The following is a 19,422-nucleotide window of genomic DNA, read 5'->3' on the forward strand; positions in this document are numbered from 1 at the left end:
ATGGACGCTCTCGCCGGCGGCGGTGTGAACGCACAGTAAGAGGTTAAAACAAAGTGAAGTTGATGCAAAATGAGGACTTGACTCCACTGTAAATCTCAGCAACAGTTTAAACTATTTTCCTCAGATGCTGAAACATATTATTAAAAAATTGTGAAAGTAGCTGTGACTATATAAACCTCATCAATATTTAATTAGGAAAGCAATAGCCAGTTTAAGATGTTGCCTGATGCTAAACGCCTCGCCAGACATTCTGACACTGCATTGTTTAATGTTGTACCCCTTTGGTATCTAATTCAGGGTTCGCAGGGCTTCATAACCCCGGGTTAAAAGCTTGACCCGTGTATTAACTCAGGGTTAACAGGACGTTAACCCCGGGTTAAGTGTAGAGTGAAAAGCCTTAGAGAGGAAACAGTGCAGTGTCTGACAATGCAGTATCTGAAGGAGCCTGGCACTGTCAGGACTTTGAGACAGCTGCTCTGTAATTACGGTGAAATCCAGTCAGCTGTAGAAAATATTTCAGGACAGCTCTCACCCGAGTAACCAGAGAGCTGCTTGGAGGATGTGATTAGATATCAGAGACCTCAGAGGGCACCTGCCGTGTGGAGAAATTTGAAGGAGCGTGAGCAGAACTCCTCTGGAAATCACAGCATTATAAAAACAATCTCAGTAAATGTCGGGTGGTGACACAGGCAGGTGTGCAGGGTTTCCCATCTACCCCCTCTCTCTTTTCAATTACAGAGGTGTGGAGAAGTTAAACAGGTCCCGCTGAGACAGACACGAGCGAGTTTCACTTCCAAATCTGGACGTATTGCATCACATGTAATTGGCTTGCAGACTTGCAGCTGTAATGTGTGTTTGTAGATTTGCCATTTTCTGATCAATTGGATCTAGCCTGACGTCACTTTCTGCATCTTGAGTGCTCAAAACCGATTGAACTTTACTGGAAAGGTCACCAAAGTTTTCTCCTCACGGCATTCTGACCTTCAGCCGGCAAACATGTCCAACATCTGCTGTTATTGTTTATTGCAGTGTTGTGCTTGTTCGTTTTTTTAAGGCTCAGTGTGATAAACTTCCACTGAGTGTTGATCTGGTTTTTATTGTCGTTTATTCAGCATTATTTTATTGTCGTTTTAAATCAAGAGCTCTGTTCCAAAGGTGAGCTCCCTACCCTAGACATCATTGTAGGAAGTCATAGTTATGAATCCTTCTATGATACACAATTTTCTTCCTATAAGGCAACATTGCCTGTACTATTATCCCAGAGTAAACTGTAACAAGCTCAGTGAAAAAACAATTCAAAAAGTCAATGTCCACTACGCTTACTGAAAAGTATGGATAAAAATGGTTTAATCTAATAAAAAAATATGAAACTTATTAAGATATATAATTTTGGCCAAATCCTAGGTCTTTAAGGCATAAAATTGTTTAATTTAATAAAGAAAGACTATTTTACCTATATTTGTTTCAACATGCTAACATTAACTCATTTCAGATAATGTTAAAGCATTTCAAATCATTTTTTTTTTTTCAGTTAGGATGCTGCCTAAGAAGGCAGCTGTCTATGTAGGGGGTACACACTAGGGGCCAGGTTTACTAAACAGGGCAAATTAGCGTTCTGCGCATGATCTACTGACAACATGCAAATTAAAGAACACAGGCGCAGCCGGATCATTTCCCTACCAAGAGCAGCGCAAATTAGCGTCTGGTTTAAAGGTGACATCGGATGAAATTTACTTTTTTTGGCATTTAATTAGGTTTCTGCTTGTGTCTGCCAGCTCAGAAAAGCTGAAAAGAAAACATGCAGCCAGTTTGTTATAAACTGTCTGAGTTTGAAAATGTGTCATCCAGTGACCCAGGGCCGGACTGGGACAACATTTCAGGCTGGGAAATGTCACACCCATCAAGGCCATCTCATACACCAACAACAAATTTTGGAAACATGGAGAACCATCGTTTTTGTATGGTCATCACATAAAAAAGGTTTAAATCCTTAGGCTGAGGCCGTTCGAAATAATTAAACGTTCTCTCTTGAACTGCACCTTCACTTCACTTCACTTTTTCTTTTCATTATCTTAATATTCCCTGATATCTCTCTGTCTTGTGTGCGTTTACTTTTTTGCTACTTTTCTTGTATCTGTCACATCTTCAGCAGAAAAACACATTGTAATTTGTTTGCACAGAATCTAAATTTATTTTAGGTAAATTCAAAGTATCACATTAGGACAATGTGTTGTTGTTTTATCTTAAAATGTTTTAAATATCCAATATTTAACAAAACTATTTAATGGAAATGTATCTAAAAAAAAGTCTAAATTGCTTAAATTGTCATAATTAGTACAATAATAAATACAATATCTTTATAGAAAAATCATAATACTGAACAAGTTATTGCATTATGACTAATATTTGTTTTTATTGTCTGCCCTAGCTCCCTCCAAACGTGTAAATCAATGTGAATATCTGTCTGCTAAATTACTACTGTAACTTTACAATAGATAATAATGATGTCATTTAGCATACAGTTTTTTGAATGATGATAGTAATGGAGTGCTACTTTCGTCTGTCTCCGCAGCGCGAGATCTGCTGACTGCGTGCGTGCCTCCTGCGCTCTCCGTTGTGCTGTTCTTTGAAATGAGAAAGGGCGACTCGGGGTAATTGTTCTATAAACCATCAGGAAACAGTGGCGAGAAGAACATACGTGACAATGTTTACTTTAGTAAACTTGACTAAAACCACACTACGAAAAGCCTTAAACAAGGCTTCAGATGGCACTGATGTCCCGGAATACAGAGATAACGCCTCGCTAGAGTGGCCAGCCTCGGGAAGCGCCTTAGATTTGCTTTCCACCAGTCTAGAGTTTGTTCTACTGCTGTATTTAAATACCACATAGCATATTTTGCAATATGAGCCTCCCTACACTGCTGTGGACGTTGTTTACTTCATTAATGTGTTTTTACTGTGATAATGGACTGAGGATGGGAGTAGGATTTGGTACTCGGTTTCGGATTCGGCAGAGACAAAACCACAGTAGCCTATTTACAGGTGAAACTGACCTGCATTTGAAGCCCTGAAGAGGTCAGTAATTTTGCTTTATTTCGCTCCTCCTTCTTTGAGAGCTTTCCCTCAATGCTCCACCTGGCTGCTTCCTCGAGTCCGTCGCACTGATTATTACTCTGTTTGAAACGGTTTGGCGACCACGTGAGCTGAATCGTTGCCTGTCAAGACTAACCGTTTCATTATTTATTTCTGAATGCCTAACTCTGGAATTATCACTTTAGTGCATTGGGGCAATTATATAAATAATTAAAAAGGCAATAATATTATAATTAAAATAATTTATTAAAAAAAAGGAAGAAAGAGGTGCTGCCGATGGCTAGTCCGGGCAATAAGCCTACTACAGATAAATTTCATGTCAGAGCGGGATTTGAGGGGGATTTGTTATCCCGGTGAGCATGAGCGATTCACAAGTGGAATGTTTGCTTGGGCCTTGAGCGATTGTGCGGCGCGTGCTGGCAAAGAGCGAATTTGCCCTTACCTTTGACAAGGTAAAAAGGATGTTGTTTTACACAACCGCTGAGGAATTTTAACCATAGTATGTTACAGATATTTCAGTAATACCTAAAAAAAAATTACTTATGGAAAATGGACATCCGATGTCACTTTAAGACATGCTTTGGGCGGTAAATAATGGCGCAAATACCAGTAAATTGACGAGCGCAAGCCTTTGTTAATCACCTTGCATGATTTATTTAAATACTCTCCTTCCATAAAATTTGCGTCTGAAAGGGAAACTCCAAAAAATGCATATGCAATAAGATCAGCCGCAAAAATAACCCGGGCCACGGCTTTTCAACGCTAATGCATCACTGTGTATCTTAAGTAAATCACGACAGTAGTTTTTTTTTAACAAAAGATGGTTTGCTGTGAGTAAATCTAGCCCTAGGTTTTAGAACAGAGCTAATGTGCAAATGTTTTTGAGTCTATGCCCGCTAGCAGTATTTTCATGGATTTGCATTGATTCTGTCCCTTGCGGTGAGCTTTACGACATCTTTTAACAGTTCATTCCCAGTCCGTTCAGTTTAACCTGTTGATTATTATTAAAGTCAGAGCGCCAGTCTAGCAAACACAGATTAATCCTAAACTAAACCCTCATAAGCAGATTATTGACGTTTAGACGGCTCAGGCTGTGCTGAATTTATGCAAATCTGCCTGAAAGAATGAGTGGAATCCCAAGAGGTTCAGCAGAAATCATTTTAGTGTGAAATTCTCTTGGGAATCAGGAGTGTAAAACTAGAGAACTGTTGATCTGATGGATAAAGATCTGAAAAAGATATTTTATTCATTTGGGGACTGAATGGTTCCACCTAGATGCACCTAGAGTATCAACTTCATCTCTTCTACAGTTCTTTAGGAGATCTAAAACAGAGAAGACACATGAGATTACTGGGGTTAATGAGTCGTACCAGTCTCTCCCCACACGGGCAGGTACTCGTCCTGCTGGATATCCAGCATCAGCTCCAGGCCATTTCCCATCCCTCCCTTCATAGTGACCAGCAGTGGCCGTCCGTCCTGTCCGGAGTTGAAGGTGTAGCATTTTCCATAGCGTGTGAAGATCTGAAATAAACAGAGAAAATTGTTTATCAACGATGTATGAATTATTTGTCCGAATTTAACGTTCCACTTTTCTCACTTGTCAAAAACAAGCAATAAACAGAATAATGTTTAAAGATTTTGTAGTGGTCACAGCCACATTAATTCATCAAATGCTTATCAATATATTCGGAATTATAATAAATACACTGATCAGGCTACAAGTGAACATTTTGTCCTCAAAGTTGATGAGTTAGAAGCAGGAAAAATGGGCAAGCGTATGGATTTGAGCGAGCATATTTGGGGCTGCATAGCCGCAGACCAGTCAGGGTGCCCATGCTGACCCCTGTCCGCCACCGAAAGCGCCAACAGTGGACACGTGGGCATCAGAGCTGGACCAAGGAGCAATGGAAGAAGGTGGCCTGGCCTGATGAATCACGTTTTCTTTTACATCACGTGGATGGCCGGGTGTGTGAGCGTCGCTTACCTGGGGAACACATGGCACCAGGATGCACTATGGGAAGAAGACAAGGTGGCGGAGGCAGTGTGATGCTTTGGGCAATGTTCTGCTGGGAAACCTTGGGTCCCGCCATCCATGTGGACGTTACTTTGACACGTACCACCTACCTAAGCATTGTTGCAGACCATGTACACCCTTTCATGGAAACGGTATTCCCTGGTGGCTGTCGCTTTTTCAGCAGATAATGCGCCTGCCACAAAGCAAAAATGGTTCAGGAACGTTTTGAGGAGCAAAACAATGAGTTTATGGTGTTGGTCAGGGCTGTTTTGGCAGCAAAAGGGGGACCAACACAATGTTAATTATAATGTTATGCCTGATCGGTGTAAATAATCTTGTTATAATTAATACAGTTGAGGTGTTCAATTTATGAAAGCATTTTTTTCATCTTAAATGTCAACCCAAGCATATTAATTCAAGTAAAAAGGTGCTTTACAACAGGGCGGAGACAGTTGCACTTCCCGCTATAATCAAAGTCTTTCAAGGCAGGTTTCAGGAAATCATTTGAATAATTATAGAGCATGTCTAACTCTTGATGTGATCTACACTCGGGCAGAGGGGCTCATGCCGCCAGTCTTAATTGAAACTGAACTAATGGACATCTAATCAGATCACAGACAGCAGGATATGGAGAGCGAAGCATCTCAGAAACACAACCGCACCTCGCCGCAGGCACACCTGATTACCATCGCGGACAAAAAAAGAGCATTTCAGTGTGGAGGAAATGAAACGGCCACATCTTTAGAGAACTTAGTAACAAAAGAAAACGGCAGCGGCTCCCCAGGGAATCACATCGCAGATAGAAATGCAACATGTGTTACAGACAGCTTTTTCTTTGAGATAGAAACCTCTTAAAGCAATTGAAAGATGTATTGGTGTATGTGTGTGATGAAATGCTGCACACAGACAGATGAATGGTCGATTCAGCCAATGCACATGCACATATTCACAGATGGAGCCCTTATACACATCCTGGCGAGGAAAGCATAAAAAGATACAGATTCTGTTCTGAGACAGCACTGAGAGTCTCTATGAGATTCTCGACATCCATGAGTCAATGACTGACATTTTTTATACATGCTTTTAAAATATGCCAACACTGACACATTGCCATGAATCATACAGTAAAAGAATCATGTTCTGCGTCATTGACCGTGTTAACGTGCAATTAAACATGCAGCATGTGTAATTCCTAAGGGAGGGGTTCTAGTAGACCAATCACAGTGCTTGCGCAAGTAGAATTATGCGCAATACTCGCAATTCCACACCGAAATTCAGACCCTATCAATTTAATTCAATACTACAGTATTAGATTATGATACCGTACTGAAGCCAAAATTGTGGTATCGAGTAAACCCTACGTGAGGGCGAGTAAATGATGATTTATTTCTGGGTGAACTTTCCCTTTAACTGGCCCTATAATTATCTTATACTACCCCGGACCAGTGGACCATCCATATTGATGAGCACTGATTATAGGCCATGTCTCAAAAACTTGTGAGCTGCTTACCTAGACAGCATTTTGGGCATCAAACGCAGTTTAAGAATTGATTTGAACATTCAAAAAGCACATATAATGCCTAAAAAGAATATCCAAAATAATGCTTTTAAAAGCTCTTGCCTCGTCCAAACAAACAAACATGTTTAAATGCATCAGAATAATTGTTCCCTTTTACCATTACCGACAATAAGTGCTCCAGAGCTTCTTCAGCATCTAAACCACTCCTGATGAGATAACAGCCTATGAAGCGTCTAGCAAACATAAGCAAGGCTGTTGCCAAGACGAGAGAGAGTTGCTGTGGTAACCGTGGCAACACAGAGTAGTTGGTAAGGGTGGCGTTGACCTTGGGACCCAGGAGAGTCGATGATAGCGGAAGTGTTGTGGAGTCTTTCTGAGAAACTTCACAATTAAGTTCCCTCAACTTGTTATTATGAAAGAACGACGACCTTCATATGCTAACAAAGCTTTTGAAAATGTTTATAATAGCCAAAAGGCTTCACAAGCCGCTCTACAAGGAAAATTAGTCAGGAACTCACTGTACGTGCCTGACCAGGGTATTTGAGTTATTTAGAGGACAGAAATTCATTCGTTTATTTGTCAGTATCTATAAAAGGTGTACTTAAAATTAGGGCTGTAACGATTTGACCAAAAATAAAAACCTCGATTAATTGAACATTTGACCTCAATTACGATTAATGATGATTTGGCTTCTTTTTTTTCTGTTTTTTTTTGCCCTCATAAGGTTTTTGAGTAAGTTCACTGATAAGGTTTGTACTGTAAATATTTTCTACTATTAAAGGTGGATTTTTTTTTTCTAATGAAAAAGTGCATTGTGATTTTAAAATACTTGAAGGAAACTTTCAGCAGTTATTGTCTATGGAGCAGATTTCTGTTTGTTGTACATCAGATACAGATAAATTAACACTGTAGGCCTGCATTACATTTATTTGAATGCATTAATGAGAGAGTGATAGTGTGTGTGAGTTACTCTTACTGTCTCTATTCATTATGAAGCTGTGGTTTGTAATTACTTCAAAGGTATTAAAATGTATGCCTATAACGGTTGAGTTTCTAAGCTACTTTAGTGACTTTACTTTAGTCACAGCTGCTGTCTGAGTGTTCGTTTGTCAAAATATATCAGGCATTAGTTCAACATAATACACATCTGATGGTCGAAACTCGCTTTAATTTTCAAACTGGCAGGGCTTAAACCACATACAAATGACAAGCTTTGTGAGGACGCAGGTGATAGAGGTCTGCCTTCAGGGAGCGCGCGTTTTCAGAGACGCGACACGGCTCGGCTCTGTGTCACGGAAAAAAGCTGAGCCCTGACCGGAGAAGTTTTCCGTATTGTTGTTTTTGAATAGTTCACAATCGCTTTAAATGTTGAAACTGGCAAGCCTTTAAACGCATTTACTTGACAAACTTTATGAGCACGAAAGTGAAAGCGGCTTCGGGGCTTGCGCGCGCCGTCTGTGTGTGTGTGTGTGTGTGTCAGAGCGTAGGCTATAAGAACAGCAATTAACTGACCTGTATAAACTGTGTAAAACGTGCAGTTACTATAGTGATTCTGGGCATCTATAAACACAGATAACCGCTCCTGCATCTGTCTGTGTGCCTTCAAACTGCACTTGATGTGACTGACGGGGCGGAGTCACGTGAAAACCGAAATAACCGACATGGGAAAAATACGTCGGTTAGAGGTTCTGAATGTCGGTTTCGGTTATTTTTCGATTAATCGCACAGCCCTACTTAAAATACATTATGGTAGGGGTTTGAACACATCGCTAACCCCTGAATAAGAGCAACAGTACTGGTGACGCTTGACCAAAACAACACTACCTAATAATGCACTCAAATGGAGCTATAAGGTGCTTTAAATTTTCAGTGCGAAAACTCAGCCACTGAGTGTCATCAAGCATCTTGTGTGTCTCTGTTGCTTTAATACAAGAGAACAGCCTCCACTGGGAATGAAGACATCAATAATACATTATCATTTCGTGCCTTTGTAAAGGGACTTTATGAAAAATGAAACGGCTTTAAAACTTTCTGGCTGCCGAGGGGAGTTTGAGGGTCTGATCTCCCAGTAGGACCCTGTCAGTTGGCAGACTCTGTTCAGAGACTCAGTTGAGTGGAAGAGGATCACAGGGGAGGAGCGGAGAACTCGCAGCCTTAATCAGCAATTTCTTTGAAAATAAAACTAGTCTGTGTGAAAAGCCATGAACTTGATAATGCAATGAAAATGGTCACCTCTTCAAGAAGTGAATAAATGTTATGCAAGCTGCATTAAATTCAAAATAAGTAACTTCTTTCCATATGTGCCAATGTTGGGTCAATTGAGATGATGTACAGTTTAAAAAATGCTGGATTTGTTTCAACCCAAATGTGGGTCAAATATGGACAAACACTAGCCTGACAAGTCAGACCCACATCAAGATGTTGGGTCTGGAAACCATTGGCAGGGCTCAATCCGAGGGGCGGGATAAACGGTTGTCTTTCAAATTCCCTCTGCACGCAATAGGATAGCGCTACAACCAACCAGAGCAATGCATAAGGTGAAGCGGAGCTAGTTGAGAGATTAAACTTTCGCCGTATCCGGTCGGCAAAACTCTGAATACATCTTCCTTGTTTAAGAATGACTTCAGTGCCGTTCTTTGTTCTTTTCTCAAAGAAAAGCTTAACTCCAAGTCTTCCAGAGTCGCAGCCAAAGCTGATTCGAAAGACCGCTGTTCGCCAGCTTCTTTGTTTACAAGTAGCATGCGGAACCGCCGCAACTCTGCAGTCATTATGTTAAGCCCGCCCACCGACTCTATACACGATGTGATTGGCCTCACTAGAGTTCCAGCTCGCAAGCCAACGGACAGTTGCTAGAAGCCCTGGCTGTAAATGATATTTGCTGCCGCTAGGGTGCGTCTAGATCCATAAAACGTCCGTTTGGTAACCGGGGAGCGGGTCCGCACGGGGTCGCAGGTAGCACGTGCCGGTCAGCCAAATTTTTCTGGGGGCCGGCCAACGCGCTCCCCTGACCCTCCCGGGCCGGCCGAAGCGACGAGGACGGTTTCGGCAGCCCTGACCCCGCTGGGGGTCAGACGGGAGCGCCCCGAAGTCCGAGGCCCCCAGAGGCAGTACCGCCTTCATCCAGTGGGGCAGAATCCCCGTCCCAGTCCCGGATTATTCTGACGGGCTTCTCAGCCATTCGTATAGACTGGGATCGGTCACTTCTCGACCGATTTTTAAATAAAAAATGTAACCCAATGGTTGGGTTTGTCCATATTTGACCCAACTTTGGATTAAAACAAACCCAGCATTTTTTATTTTTCCGTCAGGACCACCACCGTCAAAGATGATTGACAATTAGCATATAGTTTGGATTGACGGTTTAGTTCTGTTCTGGGCAAGAACTCTCTGCTAATTCATGAAGCCTAGCATGGATAAGAGCAGGGAGTGCAGTGATAACCCCCCTCGGGGTAAACCAACATAAATGACAGTATGATTTGAAGAGGAATATCAGAAGGCCAGGTCCCAAGCTGGGGATGGAGGAGGGTTATTCGCTCCTGAGCAACGTGAATAGACCTTATATAGGGAGATGTCATCTGATGCAAGCTCGACTGACGTGACCTGCCAGAACTGACACTACACTTGATTTACCTGCAATGAAACTATATTATTTAATTAAAACTGGATTATGTATTAGTTAATATCAACTATTGTGTTTTATGTTCAGGGCTTGAAATTTACTTTTTTGCTCATCAGCCACTGTGGTTTCCCAAAGTTACTAGCCACTCAGCATTTTCACTGGCCACAATTTTGACATTCATACCATGGGGAAAAACTGCCATATAGATATTTTTAACATTATCTCGTAATTTGGCAGCAGGTATATTGGGCTGCTGTCACTTTAAGACCTGATGCACGGAGCCATTATACTGTTACACATGTTTTCTTTCTCAACTGATAACATTTACTGAAAACTGACTGATAGTTTTTTATTTCAGATCCCTACAATTGAAAGATTTATATAAAATTCAACCCGTCGAAGTGGCTAGTAGGAGAAGACTGCAAAACACACCACTGCTGAAATACACCCACATTTGGTGGGTGTTAATGTCAAGCCCTGTTTATATGCTATATAAATATATATAGCAAATAGCACGTGTAAAAAAAAAACCTAAAATCTCACAAAAAAATTGAAAATTCTCATTGGAACACTGAACACACACACAGAGTGTGTGCACATACGTATAACAAAATGCACGAATAAGCAAATATTGTACAAGGTGAAAGACAATCTGTCCCATTATAGGTGGCAGTATTTTAATATCCACTCAAAAGCCAACGTATCAACACAAAAAGAGGCAGAAATTTATGAAAAAGTCTATCATGAAATATGAAGAGTGTGAAAACCCAGATATATGATTTTAAAATCGCAGTGTTTTTTTTTTTTTCTTGCACCCTGAGACATAAAAAACCCTATTATTTATTTATTTAATGCTTTCTTCCACATGCCTGCAACTCCACAAAGCAATTTCACAATCCACCTTACGCAGCAGGGCCAGAAATAGAAGACGATACGTCACTATTAGCTTCCACTTCACCGTGATAGAAGGAAGACTGCTGAAGAAGACGCGGCTCCGGTGTCTCGCGAGTGTGACTGATATACCCATCAGTACTGATCAAGATCAGCGCAATGACAGTTGCTCCTTCTGAAATGAATAATTCACTGAGAACCAAATGGCCGCCCGCTCGAGGGCTGCCCGCGTACCATGGCGAACTCCTAGCAAGCTAAAGCTGTTTGTCAGAGTTGTCAAAGGACTTTGATTGCAAAGCTTGCGTGTCTAATGAACTGCACAACTCGCTGTCCGTTTTGCCGCAGCTGGTGGCTCTATAAGTAGAATGGTTTTGCGCTTTCACAACGGATCAGATCAATGCTGCTGAATCGGAGAACGACTAAATCATATAAGAACATTGATGCCCAAACCAAGCTGTTGAACATGTCACCTGCTTTCCAAATCGGGAAATCTTCGTGGGCAGAACATGTAAACCACTGAATTGAACATGTCAGTTTAACTTAGAATGGTTTTACGAAAAAATAACAGATCTGTTCAGCTCATGTGGCATGAATTATAGTTTGGCCTCAGGCAAACAAATTCTTCTTATGGCTTTAAAAGACCATAAAGTGTAAAAGCCATATGGACTACTTTTATGGTGCTTTTTTTTGTCATTTTGGGAGTTTGGAACCACGCGAGAGTGAGACAGAATTGTAATTTATAAATTAATTATTCAGACTTAAAAAGAAAAGCTTCAGTTTGAAGAGCGCTTGGTCTCCCGGTAGCTGTGTGTGGGTTTGAACGCAAAGGCTAAAGTGTTTGTCAGGTTTGAGTGGTTAGTGTTCCCAGTCTGACATCGATCAATACTGGCACAAAGATGGCCAAGGGTGAGCCTCAACTCAGCTTGGCCACAAAAATCAATACCGGTTCCTCTATTGACAGCGAGAGCCTGTGAGTCGCACACATCGACAGCAGACTCAGTGATGTAATGGAGAGGTAATATGGCCAATTTAGGACCACCAGGCCCTGCTAAAGGGGTTACGATTTCTCTGTCAGCGGTCTGCCTGTGGACAGGAACACAGGCTCCGATCTCTCAATGTCATCTCAGTTCAATCTCTCAGATAGGTCTCCACACTGGACTCCAACCTTTAGAGTCAAAGGCTCATTGATTCTCAATATGATCCAATCCAATCCACCTGCAGCACAGTAGAAGTCAACAGTCAAGCAGCATTTTCCTTGAGATGTCCATCCTCATTCAAATCATTGCAAAGCAAAATCTTTTCATATAAAAAATACAACTAGAGATATGTCAGAAAATATGAGGGTGAAAGAACATTTTGAATGATTCATTAAATTGACTGTATGTAATAATTTATACAGACTTTGCGTAAATATAACATCACAAAATATAAATTTTTTAACCCCCTTTAATCAATGATCTTCCATAACTTCAAAAAAATTTAAAATCATAAAGGCACTAGCCAAACCTCTCCCCAGTAAGCAAACATCTGAATGCAACAAACCAAAGGCCCCGTTTACACCTGGTGTTAAGATGCATTTTAGTCAATCGGATCCCAAGTAGACGAGGGAGACACATTCCCGTTTACACCTGGTGTTTTAACCTGTCTCTTTTGTCCACTTTCAACCACTTCTGTCCTGATTTCTTTGAGGGGAAGGTCTATGGGCGGGTAAATGTATGGGCTTTTTCAGATCTTTCAATCTAATGGACAAAATAAGCTCACGCAATTTACATTTGTGACCCATGCTGTCAAAAGGAGTCGGAATGCGCACTGGATCATTTCGAGCTACAGGGAAAACAAGTGAAAAATTTGAGGTTCACAACAATTTGTTCATTAAGCTCTCGTCTAACGATCCCAATGCTCCAAATAGCATTTAAACATCTAAAATCATCTTTATTTGTATGTTTTCTGAGAGGAGTACCTTTCCTGTGTCCATGAAATCTGACGTTTTTCTCTGCTCGCTTCTGGACGGCTGGCGATGTGCTTCCCCTCAGCACACGTTTGGTATTGTTTTAAAGCGCAGCATTCCAACTTTGTGAATATTCATAGCGAATTTTCGACGGCACAAGTCTGAACCAATGAAATATGTTTTGCAAACTCATGCCGATGTAAACAAAACGATCCTAAAGCGCGCTGACTGACACATCCGAAGAGTGCGCACAAAGACGGCACACAGCGTGCAATCCTGATATACACATAGAATTACATTATTTAAAAAAAAAGTTGAATATATTTATTTTCTATTCATATATGGTATAGATATGGGTTTTTACTTGGTGTGTGCCAAATGTGGTGTTATTACTAGGGATTTTAAGGTATGGTTGCTAGGTGATTTAGTTTTGGAACCTTCAGAAAACTAGCCTGACGTCATCATACTCAGATTCTAGTCAGAATATGAGTCTTGTACTGCTCGATTGGGCTGTGATTATGGGGCGTTTCAACCGAACCAGGAAAGAAAATGCCTCTGCACTCGATTGGATAGACCTACAACCAATCAGGGCAACAGAGCGACGCATAGTGGATACGCAACTGCACACACGCTGGAAGAAGTAGATTAAAACGAGTGTAAACGATCTTTTCCGGAGTACTTACCAACATGATCATCATTTTTGAGAGAAATATTAAAGGTGAATGCATATATGAATAAGTTCTCCTTTAGTAAACAAATTCAACCCAAGCGCTCTTTGGTGGCGTGGATGATTACGTTACTGTTGATCATCTGTCCATCATCGTATAAAGCCCGCCCTGACAATTTGATTGGTCCGAACAGCTCTGGTTCGATCATAGTTGCTCCACACGGATCAAGTCCAGACCGAACTTCCCGACCTCAAATGTTGTGGGCGGGGCTAAGTTTGACTGGCATCCAGGCTATCAGAAAAATAGATTTTTCTCCAAATTGATTTTGCTGAATCTATCGATTCCAACAAATCATACATACGTTTTGTCTTCTCATTTTTTAAGCGAGAATAAGAAAATAACATTAACAATTTTTTGAAAATGTGCCCATTGCGACTCTTACCAGCACGGGTCACATATGTACGCGAAAGGAGATGACGGAAAAACACACAGAGACCAGCAGCTTTCGTTTCTGCTCTGACAGCCGCAAGACAACGGCGAACGCTGTGAGTGTGGAATGTCAGGAATGGTGAGAGAACATTGTGCTTGGTACGTTTTTCGTCTTCAAACTAAACTTGCGTCTCCAGCTGACAAAGTTTAAATTCGACCACTTGAGCGTTTACACTACGAAAGAAATCCGGTTTAATGTGTTTTCGACTACCTCTGGAAGTGGTCGAAAGTGGATAAGCTCAAAACGTTTTAGACCCCGTTTACACTAGTATTTAGTATCAGATTGACAAAAATTATCCTGTACAGGGTCCGGAATGACATCATCATGTATATACTTTCAATTTTAAATGTCTGTGGAGGAGCTCTGACCTCATATGTGGTACCATTTGAAAGCTTAGAAAGTCTACTTTCTGGAGACATGCATCACTTTGGCATTTGTTTTACACAAAGTAACTTGCACTAAATTACTCTGGGACCATTTCCTCCTGGATTTGGCCTCCCCAAATTGAAAAGCTTCCCATACCCACATACAATGGTCTCTAAATACACAAATTTGGTGTCATTTTACAGGAAACCCTTTGAAGTTACATAAACCACTGCTAAAAGTGATAAACATGTAAGTATATGTTGTATGAGCTGTAATATGAGCAACCCCCCCCCCCCCCCCCCCCCAGTTTGGGCTGTTTCCACTAGATTCCAGAAAATAGTGGGAAATCCCCCCATACCCATAAACAGTAGTATAAATGCAATATCCCTGTGTCATTTTACAGAAGACCCTGAAATTACTTAAAACACTTCTGAAAATGATAAATATTATAGTATATGTTGTGTGTGATATAATAAACATAAAATATAAAAAATCCCAGACAAACAAAATGGGTGTTTTTGATTGTTTTGGTTATAAATTCATTTTTGAAAGTGTATATCTCAGGCCCTGTTTGCTCTAGCACCCTGCAGACAGTTTTGGTTGTTTCCAGCATAAGTCAGCAAACACTGGAAAAAATTATTTAATAACACTGGGATATTTCATTTATACCATTGTATATAGGGGGATGGGGGGGGGGGGGGGGGTCCTCCCTTCAGATCCATTTGAATAAATCTTGCATGCATGATACAGACAAAATTCTTTTTTCCACTATATTCTGGAATTTAGTGGAAACAGCCCAAACTGTCTGCAGGGTGCTAGAGCACATAGGACAAAAAAATCAAAAAGCGCATCTTTTTTTTGGCTGGGGTATTACAGCTCAGACAACATATACTTACATGTTTATCACTTTTAGCAGTGGTTTATGAAACTTCAAAGGCTTGAAGTTTCAAAATTGTGTATTTACTGAATCAGCGAGTCAAATCATGATTCGGATCGCGTGTCAAACCACCAAACTGCTGAAATTTGGCGATCCAAACTGCTGAATCGACTCGCTGATTCATAACGCTTCGAAGATTCATGATGCCGTGTTTTGAAATCGTCATCACTATACAAGTCGTTATTTAGGGTTTTTTTGCGCACAAAAACTTTTCTCGTCACTCCATAAAGTTATTGTAGAACCACTGAGATGGACTTTGCAACGATGTCTTTAGTACCTTTTAAGGGTCTTGAGAGTGTAAAGTGCATTGTGCCAATGGAGGCCTTTCAGAGCCATCAGATTTCAACTAAAATATCTTCATTTGTGTTCCGAAGATGAACGGAGGTCTTACGGGTGTCGAACGACATGAGGGTAAGTAATTAATGACAGAATTTTCATTTTTGGGTGAACTAACCCATTAAGAGGTTAATACCAGGTGTAAACGGGGCCTAAACTACCTCAAATCCATCACATCAGCTGACTCATCAAACTCAACTACAAGCCCTTCCTACCAATAGTCTTCACTTAAAACAGAGCGCTGATCTGTTTGAAAATTACATTATCCTTTACGGTGAGAAGAAATGCAGAGTGGTTGAGAACTGTGTTAGGATAATTACAGTTTACTTCAAGCTCGACTGACGCTTCAATCTCAGACTCCAGTGTGCTGATAGTACAAGATAGATGCAATTTAAATGAAAGCGTATGTGTATAGACCCTTGAGACTGACTTAGCTTCTTTCCACTCATGCAGCGGTGCTCCAAATAAATTAGACAAAGTGACTCCGCTCATGTGTGAACTGGGGGTAGAAAAGTAGAAATACAAAGAAAAAGTTTTGTCTAAATGTAGACGTCTAAAGCAGTGTGTGTGTGTGAGTATTGACTAAATTGAAAGAAGCCCATGGGGAAAGTGAACTTCTACCACAGCAGCTGCATTGATGCTGAACTACAAATCAAGTCGAAGTGCTTCAAGCCCAACAGTCAAATGATTCACGCTGAACACCAGCAATTTCCCTAAAAAAATAATGCAAAAACGAAGTGTTAAAAAGAAACGAGCCACATAAATCCAGTCATAAATTCCCAAATACACACCTTGACTGCGTTTTTTCTTCTATAGTCACATACCAGCAACGCAGTCATTATGCAGAATGAAGAATAAAGATATTCACAGGGCATTGGCCTCGTCAAAATGACAGATCATAATTTCTACAGCAAATGCGATGTGCTGCATACATTTAGCTAAATTACATGGGACCTGGACGCGAGGAGATTGCAGATAAGACTCTTGGGATGCTAAGGGCCTCCTGATGCAATATATCATGCACGGTATCCCGGGAGTCTCTCTGCTAATGTGTTCAACATGACACTAAAGCAGCATTGTATTTGTTTTCGGACATAAATATAACTGCGCATATGAAGCGATCTTAAAACCAAGCAGTCATCTAGATAAATGAGGTCAAGACTGAGGCCGTGTACGGAGTAGAACGCAACCATACGTTTTACTGAATACAGTGGAGTAGATAATGCATACTTGCTATTTTTAAAAGTAGCACCAGGAGAGAGTGCAATGATGAAATACTTCAAACATTGTCATGTGATCTTTTCATTTTGCATGTTTAATCCATCGAGCGATATTCATCTCCAACAATAGTTCATTTCAATTTTGTGTAAAATCGTCTGAAGCATCTGGCAGTCTGACCAAATTGTGGAGATGTTTAAAATGCAGTCGATGGAGCTTCCTGCTCATTTGTCACTCCGGAAATGAAAAGGTCAAGTGTATTACTACATCCATTTTTCCATGCAGAGTGCTTTTGTATACTACACATTTTGCACAAATGGAAATTTCACATACTGTCCAAAGTCAACGATATATATAAAGCAGTAAGAGTATTGGTAACACTTTATTTTAAGGTGACACATTATAATTACAAGTAGCTAACCCTAAACCAAGCCCTAACCGTAACTCTATAAGGCCATGTAGTTAATTAATATTACTCAGTACTTAACCCTCTGGGGTTCTTCATTTATGGACCACACTCAGGACCTTCGGGTCAAAAATGACCCGGAGGGCGGGATTAAGATAAAAAAAAGTTTTGAGTAAAATCAATGAAATATATTTTTGTTCAACAATATTTTTTCTTTTCTTTTTTGGTGTTTTGAGATAATTTTATGATTAATAATTAATATTTATGCAATAATTATGACCCATTTTTTCCCATTGAATATAATAAAAAATGTATATATATATAATTTTTTTAATTTTTTTTTATTAAAGCTGTATTTCATTTTAGAGTCAAGCCTAGGCCTCATGAAAGCAATTTTTTAAGTGAGATCGGTGCCTTCCGGTGGACACATTGAGCATTTTATCATGCAATAGCACATTTTTACCACTATAGTGGATCTTGAGTTTTATAAAAAAATATAAAAAAATCGTAGCTTCATCGGAATGGTCTCAAACTTGGTGACTTTATTGGTACTTGGTATATGAAACCCAAAAAAATTGGGGACAGCATGTGAAAAGTCTAAGTGGACAGTCACATTCAGGACCTTTGGGTCAAAAATGACCCCCATAGGAAATTAATGGGAAATTCGTTTTTTTCTGCATACAATCTACAAATCAGCCAGGATGCAGAAAAAAAGGACTCAACAGTGAAGGGGTGAATCTCTAAAACATCAAGAGTGCAAAACAGACAAAAAAACACACACACACAAAAATACACGCACACACAAATTAACGCGTGCCATTCCAAAAGCTAATTGTGTTTTTGTGTGTGTGAGTTTTTTTGTTCTTTTGTACCTTAAGGTACTACTATGAACCTTTTTGTTGTACAAAGATGTCTTTTTAAGGGTGCTGTCCCAGTGGCAAGCTGTTGTACCCCTAAAGGTACAATTTTGACACCCTTTTTCTCTGTGTGTATTTGAGAAAGTACAATGTAACTAATGCTGCGTTCCAGGCAACCCGTGTTTTTCCAACCTTCTACCCGTGAAAGTGCACGGGAACGGCAGTCAAACCCGTGACTTCCCACCCGTGAACTTGTACTAGATCGATGTACTCCCAGTTACGAGCTCTGACGTCACATAGCCCGCAAAACAACAATGGCAGACCCTACGGATGCAGTGTTTATGAAACAAATATACAAATAATGTTTAATAAAAGGTATAACAGCTTCTCTTTCCCTGTTTTTTTCTCCTCCGTTTCCCTCAAATAAGCAAGGAGTAAGCACCTTTGGCGAGAGAAATTATTGTAAATGAGTATAAGCCCCGTACGGTCCGCCATGCTTTGTTTACATCTAGCTACCACAGTTCCTTGTGCTTTGCCTGGAACACTACAAAGTCGTGAGTCAGTATAAGTCACCTTAAAATAAAGTGTAACCAGAGTATTTGTGTAGTTTACTATTTTTAAATAGTAGTAGGCAACATGCGGTATACTGTTTATCTTCCAAGTCAATACAGAGTCAAAAAAGATATTCAAGTTCCAGCTGAAATTACTTGCAGTTAATTAGTTTCAATGGAAATGGAAGGTCAAGAGGCAGTGCATTATGGGATACAGTTTTCCACAGTAGCTGCATACAAATTCCCAAAGTTCGTATTAAATTAGTTGAAAAACTTTCAAATTTGCATGGTGCTCAGAGTCAAGTCGTCACCTTTATTTCTATAGCGTTTTTCACAACACAGATTGCTTCAAAGCAGCTTAACAGTGATGAAAGGAAATTAATTTTGTTTTAGATGAAAAGCTTAAGTAAGTTTTTGATTGATTAATTTCTGTTGTAAAAACAAATATATATATGTATATATTGCACAAAATGAAAACAATAATATAAATATTATTATAAGTGTGAATC

The 19,422-nt window shown here is 40.2% G+C and overlaps 1 protein-coding gene across 5 annotated transcripts in view; it reads right to left on the bottom strand.

The window, feature by feature from the left end:
- asic1b (acid-sensing (proton-gated) ion channel 1b) overlaps positions 1-19,422 on the bottom strand; it is a 306,597-nt gene that overhangs the window by 39,609 nt on the left and 247,566 nt on the right. For all 5 annotated transcript variants that reach the window (XM_079807345.1, XM_079807346.1, XM_079807342.1 and 2 more), the window contains one exon: positions 4,464-4,614. In XM_079807345.1, coding sequence (XP_079663471.1) covers positions 4,464-4,614 — 151 coding nt within the window. The remainder of the gene's footprint in view (positions 1-4,463; positions 4,615-19,422) is intronic.

This window comes from Gobio gobio (genome assembly GCF_949357685.1).
Source record: "Gobio gobio genome assembly, chromosome: 24".
Lineage (NCBI taxonomy): Eukaryota > Metazoa > Chordata > Actinopteri > Cypriniformes > Gobionidae > Gobio > Gobio gobio.